This window comes from Naegleria gruberi (assembly GCF_000004985.1).
Source record: "Naegleria gruberi genomic scaffold NAEGRscaffold_2, whole genome shotgun sequence".
Taxonomy (NCBI): Eukaryota; Heterolobosea; class Eutetramitea; order Acrasida; family Naegleriidae; genus Naegleria; species Naegleria gruberi.
The window spans coordinates 295195-313556 of NW_003163325.1; the positions used below are offsets into that span (position 1 = coordinate 295195).

At 32.7% G+C, this 18362-nt stretch overlaps 8 protein-coding genes across 8 annotated transcripts; 3 read left to right on the top strand and 5 right to left on the bottom strand.

Annotated features, from left to right (window-relative positions):
- Positions 1-1809: 1809 nt before the first annotated feature.
- Positions 1810-2265, bottom strand: NAEGRDRAFT_4535 (uncharacterized protein; the record flags this gene model as incomplete). The annotated part of the gene is made up of 1 exon (XM_002682797.1): positions 1810-2265. A coding segment is annotated over one exon (456 nt), but the record flags the coding sequence as incomplete, so codon positions are not given.
- A 2383-nt stretch (positions 2266-4648) lies between these two features.
- NAEGRDRAFT_61829 (uncharacterized protein) lies at positions 4649-6094 on the top strand (the record flags this gene model as incomplete). Its single annotated transcript, XM_002682589.1, has 1 exon — positions 4649-6094. The coding sequence occupies one exon, from the start codon at positions 4649-4651 to the stop codon at positions 6092-6094; it is 1446 nt and encodes a 481-aa protein (XP_002682635.1).
- Positions 6095-6223: 129 nt separating this feature from the next.
- On the bottom strand, positions 6224-6913 carry NAEGRDRAFT_61830 (uncharacterized protein; the record flags this gene model as incomplete). Its single annotated transcript, XM_002682798.1, has 1 exon — positions 6224-6913. The coding sequence occupies one exon, from the start codon at positions 6911-6913 to the stop codon at positions 6224-6226; it is 690 nt and encodes a 229-aa protein (XP_002682844.1).
- Positions 6914-8231: 1318 nt separating this feature from the next.
- Positions 8232-9859, top strand: NAEGRDRAFT_45406 (uncharacterized protein; the record flags this gene model as incomplete). Its single annotated transcript, XM_002682590.1, has 3 exons — positions 8232-8926; positions 9049-9171; positions 9247-9859. 3 exons carry the CDS (start codon positions 8232-8234, stop codon positions 9857-9859), a joined length of 1431 nt encoding a protein of 476 aa, XP_002682636.1.
- Positions 9860-9905: 46 nt separating this feature from the next.
- On the top strand, positions 9906-10457 carry NAEGRDRAFT_2669 (uncharacterized protein; the record flags this gene model as incomplete). The annotated part of the gene is made up of 1 exon (XM_002682591.1): positions 9906-10457. A coding segment is annotated over one exon (552 nt), but the record flags the coding sequence as incomplete, so codon positions are not given.
- Positions 10458-10725: 268 nt separating this feature from the next.
- NAEGRDRAFT_61832 (uncharacterized protein) lies at positions 10726-13453 on the bottom strand (the record flags this gene model as incomplete). Its single annotated transcript, XM_002682799.1, has 2 exons — positions 10726-12932; positions 13087-13453. 2 exons carry the CDS (start codon positions 13451-13453, stop codon positions 10726-10728), a joined length of 2574 nt encoding a protein of 857 aa, XP_002682845.1.
- A 217-nt stretch (positions 13454-13670) lies between these two features.
- NAEGRDRAFT_61833 (uncharacterized protein) lies at positions 13671-14744 on the bottom strand (the record flags this gene model as incomplete). Its single annotated transcript, XM_002682800.1, has 1 exon — positions 13671-14744. One exon carries the CDS (start codon positions 14742-14744, stop codon positions 13671-13673), a length of 1074 nt encoding a protein of 357 aa, XP_002682846.1.
- A 723-nt stretch (positions 14745-15467) lies between these two features.
- Positions 15468-16754, bottom strand: NAEGRDRAFT_61834 (uncharacterized protein; the record flags this gene model as incomplete). Its single annotated transcript, XM_002682801.1, has 2 exons — positions 15468-15902; positions 15948-16754. 2 exons carry the CDS (start codon positions 16752-16754, stop codon positions 15468-15470), a joined length of 1242 nt encoding a protein of 413 aa, XP_002682847.1.
- Positions 16755-18362: the final 1608 nt, after the last annotated feature.

The following is an 18362-nucleotide window of genomic DNA, read 5'->3' on the forward strand; positions in this document are numbered from 1 at the left end:
TACAGATACTCCCAGGCATAGATTAGACCATCAAAACCATGAACCAAGAAGGTATCTGCATCCAAAAACAAGAAATGTGCCAATTTATGTTGAAAGAATTCAATCAGCTTTAACTTCTTGTTGGCAGAGGCAGCACTATAATGTGTCGATTTGGCGTCAACAGACAACTCGTTCGACTCATAGAATTTCAACGAAACTCTCTCACAAGAACCAAATCTCTTCACAATACAATCGATGGTATTGGTTGAATTCATGAAAACATGTAGAGTTACATGGTGGGGAGGCGAGGGACATGATGGAAGAGCTAACAATGGAGAGGCAACCTTTTCTGAGTTTTCATAGATTACCACAACATGCATGAGATGTCCAGCTCCAGCAGCACCAGGTTGTTTTGAAGAATATTTCTGGTGCGAGTAGAGAAAATGTCTTTCCAGGAGGAATGTTATGAGAGAGAAACAGAGAATTGGCAAAATGACTTTAAATTTATAATTCATTATCGTAGTTTTGAATGATTTTTTTATATATACAACAACAACAACACACTTTGAAACTTGCCAATTACTATTGGGGTTTCATTTGGAAACAGGTGTTGGTCTAACAATGTTTGACACGACTAATCTATGGCAAATATGAGTTTTTTTGTTTTGTCATAATGTTGGAAATGGGTGTTTCTTCACGCCCTTATCATTTGTCAGGTGCTGGAAATAAACCAAACCAAGCAATTTGATAAACCAAATAAAAACAGTCTCAGTTGACAAGTGATACTTGTTTTTTAATTATTTTCGTAGAGCATTCCACACTACTTGACTTTAAAGAACCTGGTGTAGTAGCGAGTGCTAAACACAAAGCTGTTGGAAATACATCATTTCGCTGTTGACTTCATACAAACAGCATCCAAAGTGTTAGTCTAACTTGTTTTTGGTAATTTTAAGGTACAAATCAGGAGATTTTTGAAAGCTTGTTGAACAAAGTGGACTATCATATAAACATCAATAGAAAACCATGGTGAATGAGTGTTTATTACTCTACTAACTCCATGTTGTGATTTTCTAGCCACATTAGGCCTAGGATTGATGGTGTACCATGATACAAATACTTGAAGTGTTTTTTTCCTCACATTTATTATGATTGGGAGACTTGAGATTCCAATACCGAACTCAAGAGCAAACGACCAATCAGGTTAGTAGAAACCACATATCCTTTGGATGTAAACGTAATTGATGGTTATTAGATATTTATATATTGAATTTGGAAAGAATATTTGCTAAACGATCTGCAACCTCATCAAACGAAGGTCTCTCATCTGGATTTTGATCCCAACAATCTTTCATCAAGTCAATATACTGATCCACAACTGAAACTAAAATGTCAATATCCATATATTTCTTGTCATCTTTCATATACTCCTTAATCCATACCATACTGATCTCTCTTCAACAGTAGAGAATGGAATTTTAGGTCTGAATCCTTTGGAAACTTTGAGTGGAATACTGAAACTATTCACATCTGTTATCTCAGACTTTGAAAATCTATTAATTTTTTCAGAACTTTGATTAATGTATGGATTCTCCTCAAAAAGTAACTCATACATTACAATGCCAAAACTGTAGACGTCCAACTTGTTAGAAATTGAAATATTACTGTCACCAATCAATTCCTTAATAAATTAATTATGAATAATGTTAGTACAAATACTTACAGGCTTTAAAGACAAGTTATTATACTATTGTTCAATTAATTAGTATTACTTACAGCCATATAAAGGATACTTCCTAAATTGGTAGTCATATTGGTTGAATTGGTATTTCCAATCAATTTAGACAATCCAAAATCACAAACCTTGGGTTGCATATTCTCATCTAATAAAATGTTAGCACTTTTTAAATCTCTATGAATAATCATTTTCGGTTTCAAGTTATGTAAATAACTCAAACCGTTAGAAACTCCAAATAAAATACGAATCTTATCAATTAGTTTGATCATTTTTCTTTTCAATCGAAGTTCACTAATTAACTTATCCAATGAACCACCTCCAAGATATTCCATAACCATTAACTTTCTTCGATCTGTGATACAAACACCAAAGAATTGTATAACATTTGGATGTTTCAAACTGTTGAGTAAAAGAACTTCTCTTTCAAATGTATCTTCCTCCTGTTCTATCTCATCATCTTCATTGTAATCTACACTTTTAATAGCAACACTAACTTGCTTCCATCTGGCTTTGTAAACCTGACCGAAACCACCTGAACCTATTTTCTCAACTAATTCTAATTCTTCTATTGGAATCAAATAGGATAATTGCTTTCCTCTTTCATCCTCTAATTCTAATTCAATATCGAGAAGCTTTTTTTCCATTTCCATTTCTGTCTTTTTTCTCTTATTCCAATACCTGTTTTTGTAAATATAGAGAGCTACACTAACCAGTAAGAAAAATACAAGACATGAAACCAACACTCCAACTGGAACTAGAATTTTGTAAAGCAGATTTTCATCCACATTACAAAGCTTTCCTGAAAACCCATCATGACAACTACAATTATTAGGACCAATACAATCACCATATCCAGAGCAAGATTCCACACCAATATTTCCAAAACAGATAGGAGTTTCACATTGCTTGCCAACATACATTGGTAAACTGTTATTGAATTGTTTGCAAACACAATTGTCCTTACTAACACAATTGCCATTTCCTCCACAAACCAATTGATCTGTTGATAGGGTAGATATTGAATAACATGTAGGAATGGAGCAATCTGGACCAGCACTTCCTGTTAGACAACTACAAGTATCATAGCCAACACAAAATCCAGAACGTTGGCACACTGTGAAATTATTCGAATCAATACCAAAACAACTAGTATGTTCACAATTATCTCCAAAATAGTTCTCTTGACAAACACAATGGTCTGTTGAAACACATTTGCCTCTTCCAGAGCAAACTTGATTTGATTTTGATAACACCTCATAGCACATGAAGGAAGAGCAATCATTTCCAAAATAACTAGTCTTGCATTTGCAGGTATTATAATCTACACAATTCCCCCAACCACTACAAACAAATGATTGATTGGTTGACGGGATGTTAAAACACGTTGTAATGTTACAATGAGGTCCAAAATAGCTGTTATCACACTGGCACTTGTCTATTCCAATACATTTACCGTGATTACATCCAGATTCTAATTTACCAAAACAAGTAAATTGAGAACAATTTGTATTACCATAACCATAATTGCACACACAATAATCTGAAGATTGACAAATGCCATGTCCAGAGCAAACACTCGTGTCATTATAAGCAATTCCAAAACAAGATTTGTAATTTTTAGAGCTGTAAGACTGAATCAATAGATTTGAACGAGGAGAACTATATGCATTTCCTGTAAGGTCAATTAACCTTCCATAATAAACATATGAAACAGCAACGTATGAATTGGTTGCAGATATAAAAACTGAGTTCACATTCGTACCATTCACACGCAAAATCCATTCTGCATCCCTTAAATTGTTATCCAATGATTGAACTATAATTTCATTGTTTCTACAAGAATCAAACCTTGCTGCAATAAAAACAAGTGACTCGGTACCTGTCACTGAATAAATTGTAGATTTACAAGAACTCAACTGATTTGAAAGCATTACATTTTTTGTTTCAAGTTTTGGTAAACTCAATTCCACACATTCTAAAATAGTATTTGAACCACACAGAATAACAGATGCTGTTCTTCTAACTATATATGTGTTCACTGTTGTAGAAAGATAAGATAGAATAGTACCATTTTGATAAAGTAGCATGACATAATTTCCATTTAAACCATTTTTCTCAATTTTGACCAAGTTATTATCTGAATCTCTCCATGTGGTTGATTCACCTTGTGTGAAAAATCCAGTTAACACTAACAAATCCATTCCACTAACTGATACTGGGTATATTCCAGTTACTAGTCTTGGATTTTTTCCCATGTCTTCAGTTGCAAAAGTTGTATCAATACTTTGAACAACCCATTGTCTACTCCAATCTTTCAACCTTAACATTAAAGCGAAGGTATTGTAAACTTTTCCAGCTGAATCTTCATCACGAAAAACTTCAACTCCAAAACTATTCGAATCACCAACATATCCAGTTACAAACAAGGAAGATCTATCGAATGCCAAACTCAAAATATTACCATAATAAACAACCATTTGTTGAGCCCACAGTCTTTCACCACTCGTGGCATTGTAAATCATCAATCCTGGACCTCCTGTGGCAAGAAAATCACAACAGGGCCATGAAGTTAGCAGAGAAACAGCCACATATTCACAATCACCATTATTTTCAATTGATGTTTCTATGGCAGTCAATGTCGTTCCACAAGCTTCCAAAATCTCTGATTTGTACCATAAAATTTCATTGGTGGTCAAATCCATCTTTACCAAAAACATGTTACACTGATCATTCTTATACTTTGGATGCTTGATAATAATAGTTGGCGAAATACCAATGGAATTTCTAAAAACACCTCCAAAGAATATATTATTTCCAACCGCTTTGTGTTTAGCACTCTCTATTGCTCCAGTTTCGTTCAAGGTGGTGAAAGGAAAGAGCAAAATGAACCAAACCATTATTATGATTCGAAAGAGAGCTATTTCAAGAAAAAAAATGAAACAATTTTTTGTGGTGATTCAAAGGCTTGCACTCACTAAACAACAGCCTGGTTCCAGTGATGAATTGGAAAATAGAGCAGCTGCAGCCTATCCCTTTCCGAATGCGATTGGAAATTTGTTGAGTCATATTAGTAATTTAAAATATGAATCTGATCATAAACAATCACTTTCCGATTTTACAATACCTAATCATGATGAAAATATTATTGATGATGAATCAATTAAATTGCTAGATTTTTTGAATATTGCTCCGAATGAAATTGTTTGCCTGATGGCACTTTTTCTGGATAATCGAACATTGGCTGCACTTTTGAGATGCTCCTCTCATGTAAATGACATTGTTGATGATGATGATCAATTTTGGCAAATGAAGTGTGAGTCAATGATTTTCAATAGGAAAATATTGTCATCCTATAGAAATAGTGTTGCAAGTTATAAGAAACTTTATGAAGAGTTTATAGCTAAAAAACCTTACTATCATTTGAAAGATTCTCTTGAAAATGTGTTTACTTTTTTAGAGACCAGCGACTGTTCAATACTTTCCTCATTTGATTTTGGATTGGTTTATATAGACCCTAGAGAATGTGTAGAATTTGCTGAACTAGAGGACTCTAATTCATTACCAATTGAGGAACAGAGGAGTATTGATATTGTTAGTAATAATTTTGTAAAAATGTTTACAATGGGAATTAGGGAGGTTGGTGTTCTTGTGGACGTTTCAAATTGTAACGAGTTTAATGAATCAGAATATCACTCTAAAATATTCCCATTCATTACAGGGATGGGTAAAAGAGTTGGATTCAAGGCCGTCAACTTGTTCTTTATCAATTACAAGACAAATAAGGGAATTAGTGAGCTCACTTCAACTATTGAAAAATCTTACAGACCACTTCCTAGTTATGTTCAATCAAAACCTTTGAGAGGCTTTATTCTTGATATTGAAAAACAACAACCAAAAGTGGGAGGTACAGATTTGGTTGCTAAAGTTGCAATTCTATCTGGTGGTTTCAACAAAGAAATGATTCCAGAGCCTAGAATTATTGGAGATAATAGATATATTACTTTTAATTCCTATTACACAACTCCTCTATATTGTGATGATATTAAGCTCACTGAACCTTTAAAGATTCTACGGGTTCACATTAACTTACCAAATTCCAAGTTTCCACTCAAGAGAGACGAAAGTCTATATATTGTACAAGAAACAAGCCCACCAAGGAAAACAAAAAGCTTTACATGCCAGGTAATTAGTCTAGGGTTGGAAATGAAAAAAAGTGACTTTGCACTTTGTGTTGGATACTCTTTCAAGATTCTTGTTAGGATTAAAAGGTTCATTTCGAAAATCCAAATTGTGGAAGACTCTGTTTCTTTGCAATTGGTGCACATATCAATTTGGACAATTATCAATCTGAATTGTCTGAAGACAAGATTAAAAATGTGACTGAGTTCCCACCTGGTGCAGTGGCTGTTTGTAAAGCAATCAGTTCAGATTGATCATTTTTGAAATTGAATATAACTTGAGTTTTACCTTAATCTTTTAGATTTAGTAAATATTATTTATTTTACAAAATTAATGAGCGAATTGATCATATTTAGCTCTAACAGCAACCATTTGATCAGGATACAAGTAGCCCAATAAACCTAAGGCTCCATAGTAAGAAGCAGCCAAAACTGCAACAATAGATGCCAAAACTACTGGTTTCTTCAATTTATACCCAAGAGCGACATTCAATCCATAAATTGAGTGATAAACTCCACTGGTCAATAAGAGTCCAAAATAACCCATTGCTGCACCTTGACCTATTTCCTTCTCAGCTGCAAAAGCAATGGAAGCAAAAGAACCAGCATATGAATGCATAAAACGAGTTCCAAAAATGTGCATTGGAACCAAAGCCCCCAAAGCATATCCAGTGTATGTGTGTAACTTTTTAGCAAGTGATGTATTGGCTGTGGCTGTTGATTTTTTTCCACTCATAAAGATCAATGAATTGGCAATCATGTGGACTACCAATGGAGCAAATACAACCAAACCTTCCATCATCATATTTGGTCGATAGATTCCTCTTGTCTTTTCCAAGACGAGATCATAAGTAGCAGGTGAAACGGAGGCTGAAACTGTAGTAGCTACGTGGAGAGAGGCAAAAACAGAAAAGGCTACACCAGACCAGTGTTGAAGAGCACGGAGGAAAGATGATGAACCTGTTGTTGTCGATGATGTTTTTGCTTCTGTGACGGATGCTGTCTTGTTGTCTTGGGTCATTTTTTTGTGTTTGTTGTAAATTTTGGAGATTTTCCAACCAATAGGGAGTTTTTTATGAGCGGAAAACTCAATGCCTCTAGTTATCGCATTAAATACGCAGTTAATAGCGTACGTATAAATATTAAAATAAATTTCACTTTGTAAAAGCGTACGAAGGTCACCGAATGCAGAAAGGTGAAGCAGTTTAATTGTAAAACGATTGGTTAATGAAATTTCATTATGCAAAGTGCATAGAATACCTCTCAATTAACAAACAATCTTTCAATCTATTACCTAAATAATTCACTTTATTTCCTCAATTTTCAACTGTATCTATATTACCATTCTTGATATGCGTCATTTCCACACAGTCCCAAATACAGCAAAATAATCATTCATGCACTCACAGGCCTACAATTCAATTAGAAAGAGAATCAATTTTAGCACCAATGGGAAGAGACACAAATTAATGTTACAAGTGGGGAGGAGGGGTAATAATCTTACTTTTAATTTAGGGGTGTTGGCTAGAAAATTACGAAATAATTGGGGGGTAAAAACATTATTTATTTAATTATTTCTTTACTAATTCTTCAAATTGTGATTTCTTTGGTACTCCACGTTTCTAATTCTATAGTGGTTCTTCTTCTTGTTCCAATTCCTTCTCTTGTTAAACCTATGGAATTATAGTTGCTGGGAAAGTCTTCTTAACTTTTTCTTTGGTTATTTTTGTCCGTATGTGGTGAAGTACAAACCATTGTATTGTGCTGGTTGTTGTTGATTAATCTTCCTTTCTATTTACAAAAGTGTCTTCTAAGGTAATGAATCATCAGTTTGTACCAATGGTTATCCTTAATTAATTTCTTGATGGTAATAGCTGTAAGAATTCATGAAGCGAAGGTAAGGCGTGTTATTGTTGTTGTGGAAACATTTGGAAGTGCGTGCTTTTGTAGAGGGTTAGTTGTATTGAGGTTTTTTTAAAATATTTTTTTACTTTTATTAAGCTAGCTTTTACAATAAAGAAAAATCAAGCAAGCTGAAAGCGAAGCTTGGTTTTTCTTAAAATTTTAATAAAATTACATTACACACGAGTGGGGTAGAGAAAATATTATTTTACATACGAGTGGGGTCAAAACGAAGGACCGTAATTAATGTCTCTTCCCAATAAGGCCATGCTTGTTATAAAACACTCTCAAACTGTAACCACTTGTCGATGATTCAATTTTATCATGTTTCAATTAAGCATGTTTACTGTCGCCTCCATTGCACAACAATTTACCATAAAATTATGTGAGGAAAAAACTTTGGATTTTGAAAAGATGAAGTTGGTGCCTTAGAAAAAATGAGAAACCTTGATGACGATCTTCACAACAACAACCAACAACAACAAGATTTGTTCGAAGAGGTCTTGCAAATGTATGGTAGTAGTACGGAGTGTGAGGATTTAGTGTTAGATTTTACATCATCGGATACGAACGGATTGATGAAGAGAGTAGAGTCGTATCTTTCTAGTGGAAGCAGTTGGTATAAAAAGTTGAAGGTTGATAAGGATATGGAGAGTCTTGATTCGTTTGGAATTAATGAGGTTTCCGACGAATTGGATGATGAGAAGAGTGATTGTTCCTTTACCAATAGATATGAAGAATCGTTGAATTGGGAAGTTGATAATTATGAGGACACATTTGATGATTATCAGAATGTAGCTAGAAAGGAAAAACCTTGTTGTAAAAAGTTTTCTCCTCTCATCAGAAGAACAAACATTAATTTAGAGTTCCTAGATCCTTCTCAATGTATTGAGGCTTCTTGTATCGGCTGTTCTTCATTGGAGCGAAAGACTTTGATTGTTTCGACATTGTTCATTGCATGTGAATCATCATCTGATCATTCATCCACATCATCATCTGACTCTCATTTGAATTCATCATCATCATTATCATGCAATGTATCTTATTCGGCGATGGACTCATCCAATAGAGTCCTTCTTGTACATTCAAAAGTAGACATCAACAAGGAGACTGAAAAGCAACGGCTGATAAGGTTGGCCCTATTATCGAGTTCCATTTTGTACATAGTTGTAAACAAGGAAATTGAGGAAGCTATAGCACATCAGATCATGTAAGTTTATCATTGTTTACTGATGCGATCATTTTTGTTCACAGATCTGAAATTTTGAAAATATCTTCAAGTTTAACAGACGCTTTTAGAGCATCATCTACAGGTTCTTTATTAAGGATTCCGGATATTAGAGTACTTTTTTGTAGATCTGACTTGGTGTTGGATCAGTAAGTTTTTTATTTATTTCAGCATTGTTAAAAGTCAAAAAACTATAAATATATGATAACAATTCATCTAAATAGAGGATTGGCAAATAGAGTTGAGTTTTTAAATTTTGGAGAGAACACTGATTGGAATGAATGGATTGATGAAACATCTCCTATCATTAAGCAAATAATAGAAGGATCATTGAGAGAATTGGATACTGAGCATTCATTAAGGCTGTTCAGCATGGTGTCAAACTATGTACACGACTATTTTGGAAATTTTAATAGTATTTATAACTTGATTAGTTCATTTACAAACTTTGACTGTTGTAATACTGATTTTATAATAGCTCAAACAGCCATTACAACAGCCAAGATTATGACCAAGGTGAAAGAATTGGCAACTAAAAAGGAAATTGAATACAAGGACACAATCTCCAAGATTGAAACTGAAAGTAGGACCATCATCAGAAAAAAGAATAAGGAAATTGAAAAGCTTAAAAAACAACTGAACGAATTCAAAAAGAACTTCTACTCTACAGTTGACTTGACCGAGAAGGCAGAAAAGAAGCAGGAAACCAAGATTATTGATCTTTCATCGCATCTCATAGTTAATTCAAAACATGATTCAATGAATAGAAATGATCAATGTGGACCAAAATCCATCCTACTACTTCCACCCTTACGTTTATGTTATCGACAAGTTTAGAGTTTATGATGAGTTGAGAAAATCAAAGAATTATAGAGTTAAGAGATATAAGGATGGATCCAAATATGAGGGTGAATATGTCAATCATGCCAGAGAGGGACTGGGAACCTTTTTGAATGAGTTTGGAAATATCTATACAGGTTTCTGGCAGGATAACGAAAGACATGGATATGGAATGCAAGAATATAATGAAGGTAACAAGTATTGTGGACAGTGGAAGAAGGACGCAAAGCACGGCTATGGTACTTCATGGTATAAGGATGGAGGTGTTTTTACTGGAGAATATCTGGAAGGATTGAGAACTGGAAAAGGAATCTACACGTATCCGAGTGGAAATCAATATGATGGTGAATGGAAGAATGGTGTAAGAAATGGATTTGGTATCTATCGTTATTGTTCTGGAGAGGAATATTATGGAGATTGGGTTGATGATTTGAGAACTGGATTCGGAACCTATATTGGAGCTGATGGATCAAAATACGAGGGTGAATGGTCACAAGGATTGAAACATGGTGAAGGTACCTTGGTAAATGGAAATGAAAATTATAAGGGATCATTTGTGAGTGGTAAAAAACATGGAAAGGGAAAGATTGTGTTCAATTGTTCCAAAGGTGGAGAAGATCCTCTCTCTTTTGAGGGATCGTTTTTGGAAGATGAAATGGAAGGAGATGGAAAGTACTTTTTAAAGAGTGGTGATGTTATTCATGTAATTGTATCAAAAGGAGTTGAAAAGATAATAACACGAGAGGTGTGCAAGTTCAAAACCTTCCTTTTAAATGCATGCGCTAAGAATCAAGATTATAACAAGGGATTTCACTTTGTGGATATCCTTATCAAAAGTAATAATTTATAATAATAATAATAATTTATTCAGTAACTACTTCTATTTCATTATTTGTTTGCTCGTCATCATCGAAAGGTAAATCAATAGCCAAACTCAAACAATTTCTTGCTATAATACTCCACAAATATGAAACAAAGAAAGGTTCAGTATCTCCATCTTCAGAGAAGTGTGAAGGCAAAAATTGAATAACTTTCAAGTGTTGCTCAGCTCTACTAGTCGACCAAAACTGAGATGCTTTATGAATGCACTCTAAGTAGCTCTCTGAACTCCACATTTTGGATTGTTGTGCATTATCCACATATTCATCAAATACATCATTGGAAATCTCTCTTGATGGTGACATGTGAGATTGTCCAACCTTGTCATTAATCATTTGTTTTCCTTCAATATTAATGATATTGGAAATTTGCACATCAAAATATTCTACTATTGTCTTTAAATTATGTACATAATCAGGGAATAATGACAATTCCTCAAGTCTCTTGACCACACGTCTCTGATATAATAATTCATAAATTAGTCTCAAATTTTTCCTCAATCCACCCTCCTTGTTATTCACCAAAATACAATTTATAGTTTCTAGAGCAAACTTGAGTAAGGAAAAATGGGTTTCCTTGTCCTCTTCAGTGGATGATGGCAACATTCGTATCTTTTCAAATTTAATGGTCAACAATCTTGTAAGTGTGACCAATCTTTGAGCTGTATACGTGTGCATGTTAGAAAAGTATGGACCAGAGTTGGAAATTATTGCAAGGCAAGACCTATTCAAAAACATATCCTTTTTGTGTGAAATATTATAGTGAACAACAGAGATGAGTACAGCAACAATCAAACTTCCAAGATGAATTTCATCTAGAATTCTCTCAGTAAACCACGGTACGGAACTGATGACTTGCTTGTGGATATTGATCATGAATGATGTGTCTTGAGTGAGAAGTGTGAGTACTACCAGAAGAGTATAAATGTGATTTGGCTTGTCATTCTTTGAATGGTAAATCTTGTGGAGGAGTGGTAACAAGATTGTCTCTGAGTCTGATTTTGAAAGAACAAACTCTCTGAATGATTTGTTGTCGTGTAACAAACTATAGGTGAGGAGTGTGCATTCCTCCTCTTCAAAATCTCTCACAATAGAGTTGAATATCTTTTCAAATGATATTCCATTGTTGCTCTTATCGTCTGACTTGACTTTATATTCTGAATAGTCGTTAAAGCTCCACGAATTAAATTGAGAAATGATCACATCATCCAAGTTGGTTAGATTTGTAAAGTGTGAAAGGTATGGATTAAGTACTCGGTGATCATTCTTCCCATAAAATATCAATAACAGAAGATTCATTATACTTCTCCTACCAAGGAGTTCAGGAAGCATTTCACTGAGTTTCTCGCTATATTCAATTTCCTTTGTTTCCTTATAAAAGATATTTCTATAGGCATTATAGGGCAAGAAGAGGATTGAGGAAGCAGTCTCTCCCAATTTGGAAAAGATTTTTTGGAGTGTAGTTCTAATTGAAACTTGGAATGGTGATGCCTCCTTCTTTGTAATTCTATATGTTATATGGTTTTGCAAGAGGGCATGTATCAATCTATTTGGATCAAATGATTTACAACTTGATTTGAACTGTTTTCTAATTCTCATAATGGAAATTGCCTCCTGCAGGAAGATATTATGCTCTCTGCTTGATTCTTGAATTTTACCAATGGTATCATGTACTTCTTCCTCTTCCTGATCCTCATTAATGACGCCTCCATAGAGAGAGGTACTAAATAATATTAAAAGACAGTTCATAACCTCCAAATGCAGTAAATAATTATGAATTGTCACTCGATTCTCACTCAAAAACAATAAAATAGTCTCTATGAATATTCTCACCACTAGAGGTGAGTGAATTCTATTCTTTCCTTCCATTTCAAATTCTGGATCTCTTTCCTCATCAATATAACAATAATTTTCAATGAGATTGGCAGACAATTTGAAACCTGGTGGTAAATTATACAAGTGTGTTTTTAAATACTCTGCATTATTTTCACAATCCATTATAATTCTATGAATGAGATATCTAAAGATTACAAAGGCATTGCAAGTGACAAGAATTGCCTCTCTATTCACTGTGGATAAATCCTCTTCAGTGTTTGACTCATCCGACTTTCCCTCTTCCATTCTCAAAATTAACCACTGTGATAATTGTAACATGAAGGCACTCAATGATCCTGTCTGTAAATTATTTCCATCTATTCATTTGATTATTATCCACAACAAGTTGTTGTTATCATTATGTAATTAATTAAAATAATATTATATATTGTCAATATTACAAAGATTTTGAATCAAAATTAATGAATTAACTCTCTGATCAGAGAGAGATGTAATAATTTTAATACCTACGTAAAAGTGATGCATATTTAAACAAGTGTTTATCCAAAATATCAGGATGAAGTAAAGACAATGGAAAGTAATCTCCGATATTGAGTACAGATGAAGAAGAAACAGCTCGAGCTACAAGCCCAATTCCACTACTGGTGGATGATTTCTCACCACCATCGGATAATGTACCATTGTTTTGTTGTGGTTGTTGTTGATTGGAAAACGTTGATTGAGAAATAATAGTTTGAGAAATGGATAAGAGAGACTGATACGCAAATTTACTCCAAAATTCATCATGATTTCTAATAGGCTCTGCTCCACACAAATCATTTAGAAAATCATTTTGGCCAATAGTATTTTCAACCGATGATGAAAAGGTTCCTCCCATATTATTATTATTATTATTATTATAATTGTAAAAAGTCTATATTAAATGTATTCTGCTTGATGATGATATTATTGTGTTTTTTAAAAAGCTTTCCGAAAGATCTTGTTGTGTGTGATGAAGAATTTGATTTTTTTTTCTTTTGAAACAAAAAGGAAGCAAGTTTTTTAATTTTCAATATCAATTAAGAAATTGACCTAGTGCTCAAAAATGGGTAATCTCAATGAATTTTATTATAGGCATTCAATAAAAGGAATTGGTAGAGATTGGATAGATGATTTTGCCAATTTGGATCTGATTTGGTGATGGATTCAATGTTGAGTTTGGAAAGGATGGATTTGAGGATTTCTTTCTCTTTAAAACATTGTGGGGAGAGTATGATATTGGAAATTTGCTGTTCAATGAATTGTTTCAGTATTATTTGAGTTTCATTATACTTTTCAATTAAAAGATCATTATTGAAATATCCAAATTTGTAAATGAGATAGTTGTAGAATTTTTGTTGAGAGAGTGGTTTTCCTTTGTGTAATTTTTCATACAGTATTTGAATGAATTGATCCAAATCCAAGAGGTACATTTCATTTTGTGTTTTAATGTATTTGAATATTTGCATTGGATGAACAGAATGATCGAGAAATAAACTCTGTTCCAATATTTCAGATGAATCATACTGACCAATACTATTCAAAATTTCCGAATAATTCAATTTACAATGATGAGAGAATTGGTGGGTATTCCGAGTCAAGATGAGTCTAATCATTTTAGGCATTGCTTGTTGATACTTGTTAATATTCCTCAAATGTCCAAATGATTGAAAATATTTAACACATTGAGTGAGATAAATTACATAATTATTTACATAGTCCGTTTTAACGCCCAATCTATTAATTATACTTTGAATGTATGAATTGAGAATGTTAATTTTCAATTGCTTGTACTTTTTAAAATTATTATAATTGGTTTTACACTCTCTACAGATAAAGTAATTTAAAACTTTAGATTTGAGCTCAGAATTTTCATAGACGAGATATTTTACATTTTCATATACATTTCCATACTTGATAGATAAGGTTAAATATTTATACAATTGTACATCATTATTTACAATAAAGTATTGATTATATACACATTGACAATGATCCAAAATGATTAATAATTGATCAACTCGATTCTTGTGACTAATTTTCGAATAAATTGTCAAATTTTCAATTGAATCCGATTCTAAATCTTCAATTTTAACTTGATAAATATTTCCATATAATATATCCACTGTTTTTGAATATTCTTGTATCATTATTTGTTTTCTTTTTTCAATTTCCGAGAGTATGAAATTTTGATTTTTAACCTTGTCTGCCTCCTCTCTCCTCTTTCAAATAATATTCCAAATAATCCATCAAATTATTCATCAATTCCGAGAGTTTTTCCAAATCACGATTAAAATATGACTTTAGGAATTTACTTTTTTTCAATTCATCATAGAAAGCAAGAGCTTGCTCTCGTGTTTTTAATTTTCTTTTCTTTATCAATAAATATAATGATGATGATTGTTGACTCGTAAAGTGATCATGTTTGTTCCGATAAAAATTGGTTTCAAAATTGGTTTTCAACTCTGTTTGCATTTTTATTTAAATAAAATTAATATTATCCTTCAAAAAACTATTCAAAATGGCAAAGTTCCTGGTGTATTTTCAAGTACCTCACTCAACATTGCAATCTCCTGTTAGAATGGTCATAGAGTTTGTTTGTACTGGATGCAAAGTTCAAAAGAGAAATCAATGTTAATAACATCCTTGAAGGATCGACCGATGGCTTAGAAAAACTCATAAATCCACATTCCAAAAAAATTCCTATTCCACCTTACAAACATTCTTGTACTTGATCCACTCTATCATCAGAATCAGAACTATTTGATTTTTCAGAAACAGGGATACTCTCATTCTCTGTCATGGGTTGTTGCTTTTCTGCCATCTCCTTCACACTAATAGATGATGAAACCTCCATGGTGATATCACCCCTCTCACTTCCTTCCAAATCCACCACATTCACATCTCACACCATCACCACCACCACTTTGATTTTTACTGTATTTATGGGTACTACTGGTATTCCTGGCAGATTGAATGTGTTTTGAATTGTTAGATCTGATACTACTGGTGGTACCATTCTGATCAGATCCTTGATTTTCCTTGAGAAGGTGAATGGGTGTGTAGAGAGCCAAAGCAGTGAATGCAAAAACAAGAATTCCCAAAGTGTTACATATTGAATATCCAAGTGCAAAATGACTGAGTGCTGGATCTTGTTGAGCAACACCACTGCCACCTGCAAAAGCTTCGAATAGAAAACATCCAAATAATCCACTTTGTAAAATTAGTACTTTAACAATGGAATTTCTCTTCTTTTTTTGATCTTCAGCTATTTTTGAAATTGTTTTAAGAACTGCATATGCTGCAATCTAATTAAAATTGTAAATTGACTCGTAAACATTTTGTAAACATACCACCAACATTGTAATTTGAGTTGTCACCTCCAACACAAATATTATAAAACATAAAATATAGCCGTACGTGACCAAATCATCTCCAGCATAGGCCAATCTATTTAAAATAGTGACAATACTCACAAATACAGTAATCAAAACCAATCCAACTGAATTAATACCTGTAAAAATTGTTACAATTTTTGTAAAGTAAAATAATTTTTTGGATCGAAGTGTTCCACTCGAGAGTCTAAATGTTTCAATGAAAACCAACGTTACAAACCAAACGATAATGACCATCACTTGAACATTCATCAATGCCATACATATTTCAAGGGATTCTGCAATTGCATAAATGACAATTTGTTCGAATGGAATTCCAACTTCATGGGGTGTTAGTCCGAGTGTATTGTTGAACCAGAGTAGAGTTTGAAAACCCTCAATTATTGTTTCATTATTTCCATACCTATCCGAAAAATAATCTTGATATCTGAATCCAAATGAAATGTTAAGACTATCGAAAATAATCCTCGAAATTAACAAGACAATTTCCAAGCAACACATAACCAACACTCCATAAATAATTCTTTTTTGATTTTTCATTAAATTTCCCCTTTCCCGCCTCAACTTGAGCAGGAAGTAAATGATAAAGAGGAGTAGACCAATAGTGATGAACAAGTAGATGATGACTATTGTCATTTCAATGTATGATACGATGAGTGGTTCAAGTCTTAGGAGAGATGTTAGTACAGGTGGGAGAGTATTGTTTGACAATGACATTGATAACAGTGATGATTCCAGTTGCGGTAGTGGTGATGAGGTTGTCATTTTGTTTTTTTTCTAATGGAATTTTGTAGCTCTTATTAAAAGTTACTATTAGTGACAGTTTGAAAAAAAACCATCTCTCCCATCTTTAAATGTTTTGACATGGTATGGTGTATTTTTAATCCTTGCAAATAATTAAAGGAAACCTTGATAAATAAAAAACAAGATACCATTTCCAAACAAAGTAACTTTTTTGGGTTGTAATATTCTTTCTGATGAATTTAATTTCAAAAAAACAATTAAAAATATCAAAAAAAATGTCAATTTATTTTCATTTATTATTTCACCAAGAAGACCAAATTTTTGGTTTTTTTATTCAACAACAAATTAATTTAATTCCATTACCTTTGGGTTTTTTGATAAATTCATTTAATAACAAAACTAATAGAAATGAATTTGAAAAACCCTTCTTCAAGCGCGTTGCGTGTGTTTGTGAAATTGGTTGTGGCCACTTTTTGATCCTGATTATATTTGGCAAGGGCTATATATATGGAAACGAGTTCAAATTTTTTCTAATGTCGTTTCTATCATAAATAGGAACCAAAATACAACAAACCAACATCGTCTAAGTAGTTGGAAGATGTTAACAAATCTGATCTCAAAAAATTCATAAATACATTCATCATTTGTGTAAAAAAGTGAACATATTTAAATGTTACATTGTAAATTAATAAAACAAGATTGAGAATTAGTAATAATTATGATGAAGATGACATCTGTTCCAAGCTTAGTGGAATACTTTTAGACAGATGCTATTTAATAAATAAAAATATCAAAAAAAAAATGTCAATTTATTTTCATTTATTATTTCACCAAGAAGACCAAATTTTTGGTTTTTTTATTCAACAACAAATTAATATAATTCCAATACATATGGGTTCTTTTATAAATTCATTTAATAACAAAACTAATAGAAATGAATTTGAAAAACCCTTCTTCAACTACGTTGTGTGTATTTGTGAAATTGGTTATAGATGGCAAGTTGTGTCTGTTTTCCACTATTTTGATTGGTATGTTCAAGTTTACAAGATCATCAATATAAGCTCCTTCAAAACCTTGTATTTCATAAACCATCAAAAATTCATAAATATCAACAATATCTGAAACATGGTGGAATAGTATGGTGGAGTAGTATGTGTATATATCAACTTTTAGCACCAGCAGTATAAAAGTGAACATATATACCTTTTAACTTACACATTACTTATAATTTTATATATTAGAAGCATGATAGTTGAATAAGTCATCAGTATCAATTATGGAACAAGTATTATTCAAGTTTTTGAAATGGAGAACTTTTAGATAATCAATATAGAACCAAACAGAAACACCTTTGCTTTTTCATCTTGTCCAACCACTAAAAAATATTCAGGAATTAATGTTGAATAATATTTTTGGTGCTTAATGTGGGATTCTTATCAAAAGTAGTTTCAATCATCTTTGTATGTTGCTCAGAAATGCTGTCTTTTAGGTCATTAACTTTATTCAGTAATGATTTTGCTTGATGTGTTTACCATGTTTCTTAATTTTTTTGAGCATAAAAATTATTTATCAACTCAATTTTATTGTTTACAAAAAATCGCAGTAAGCGTTAAGCTTACGTAGGTTTAA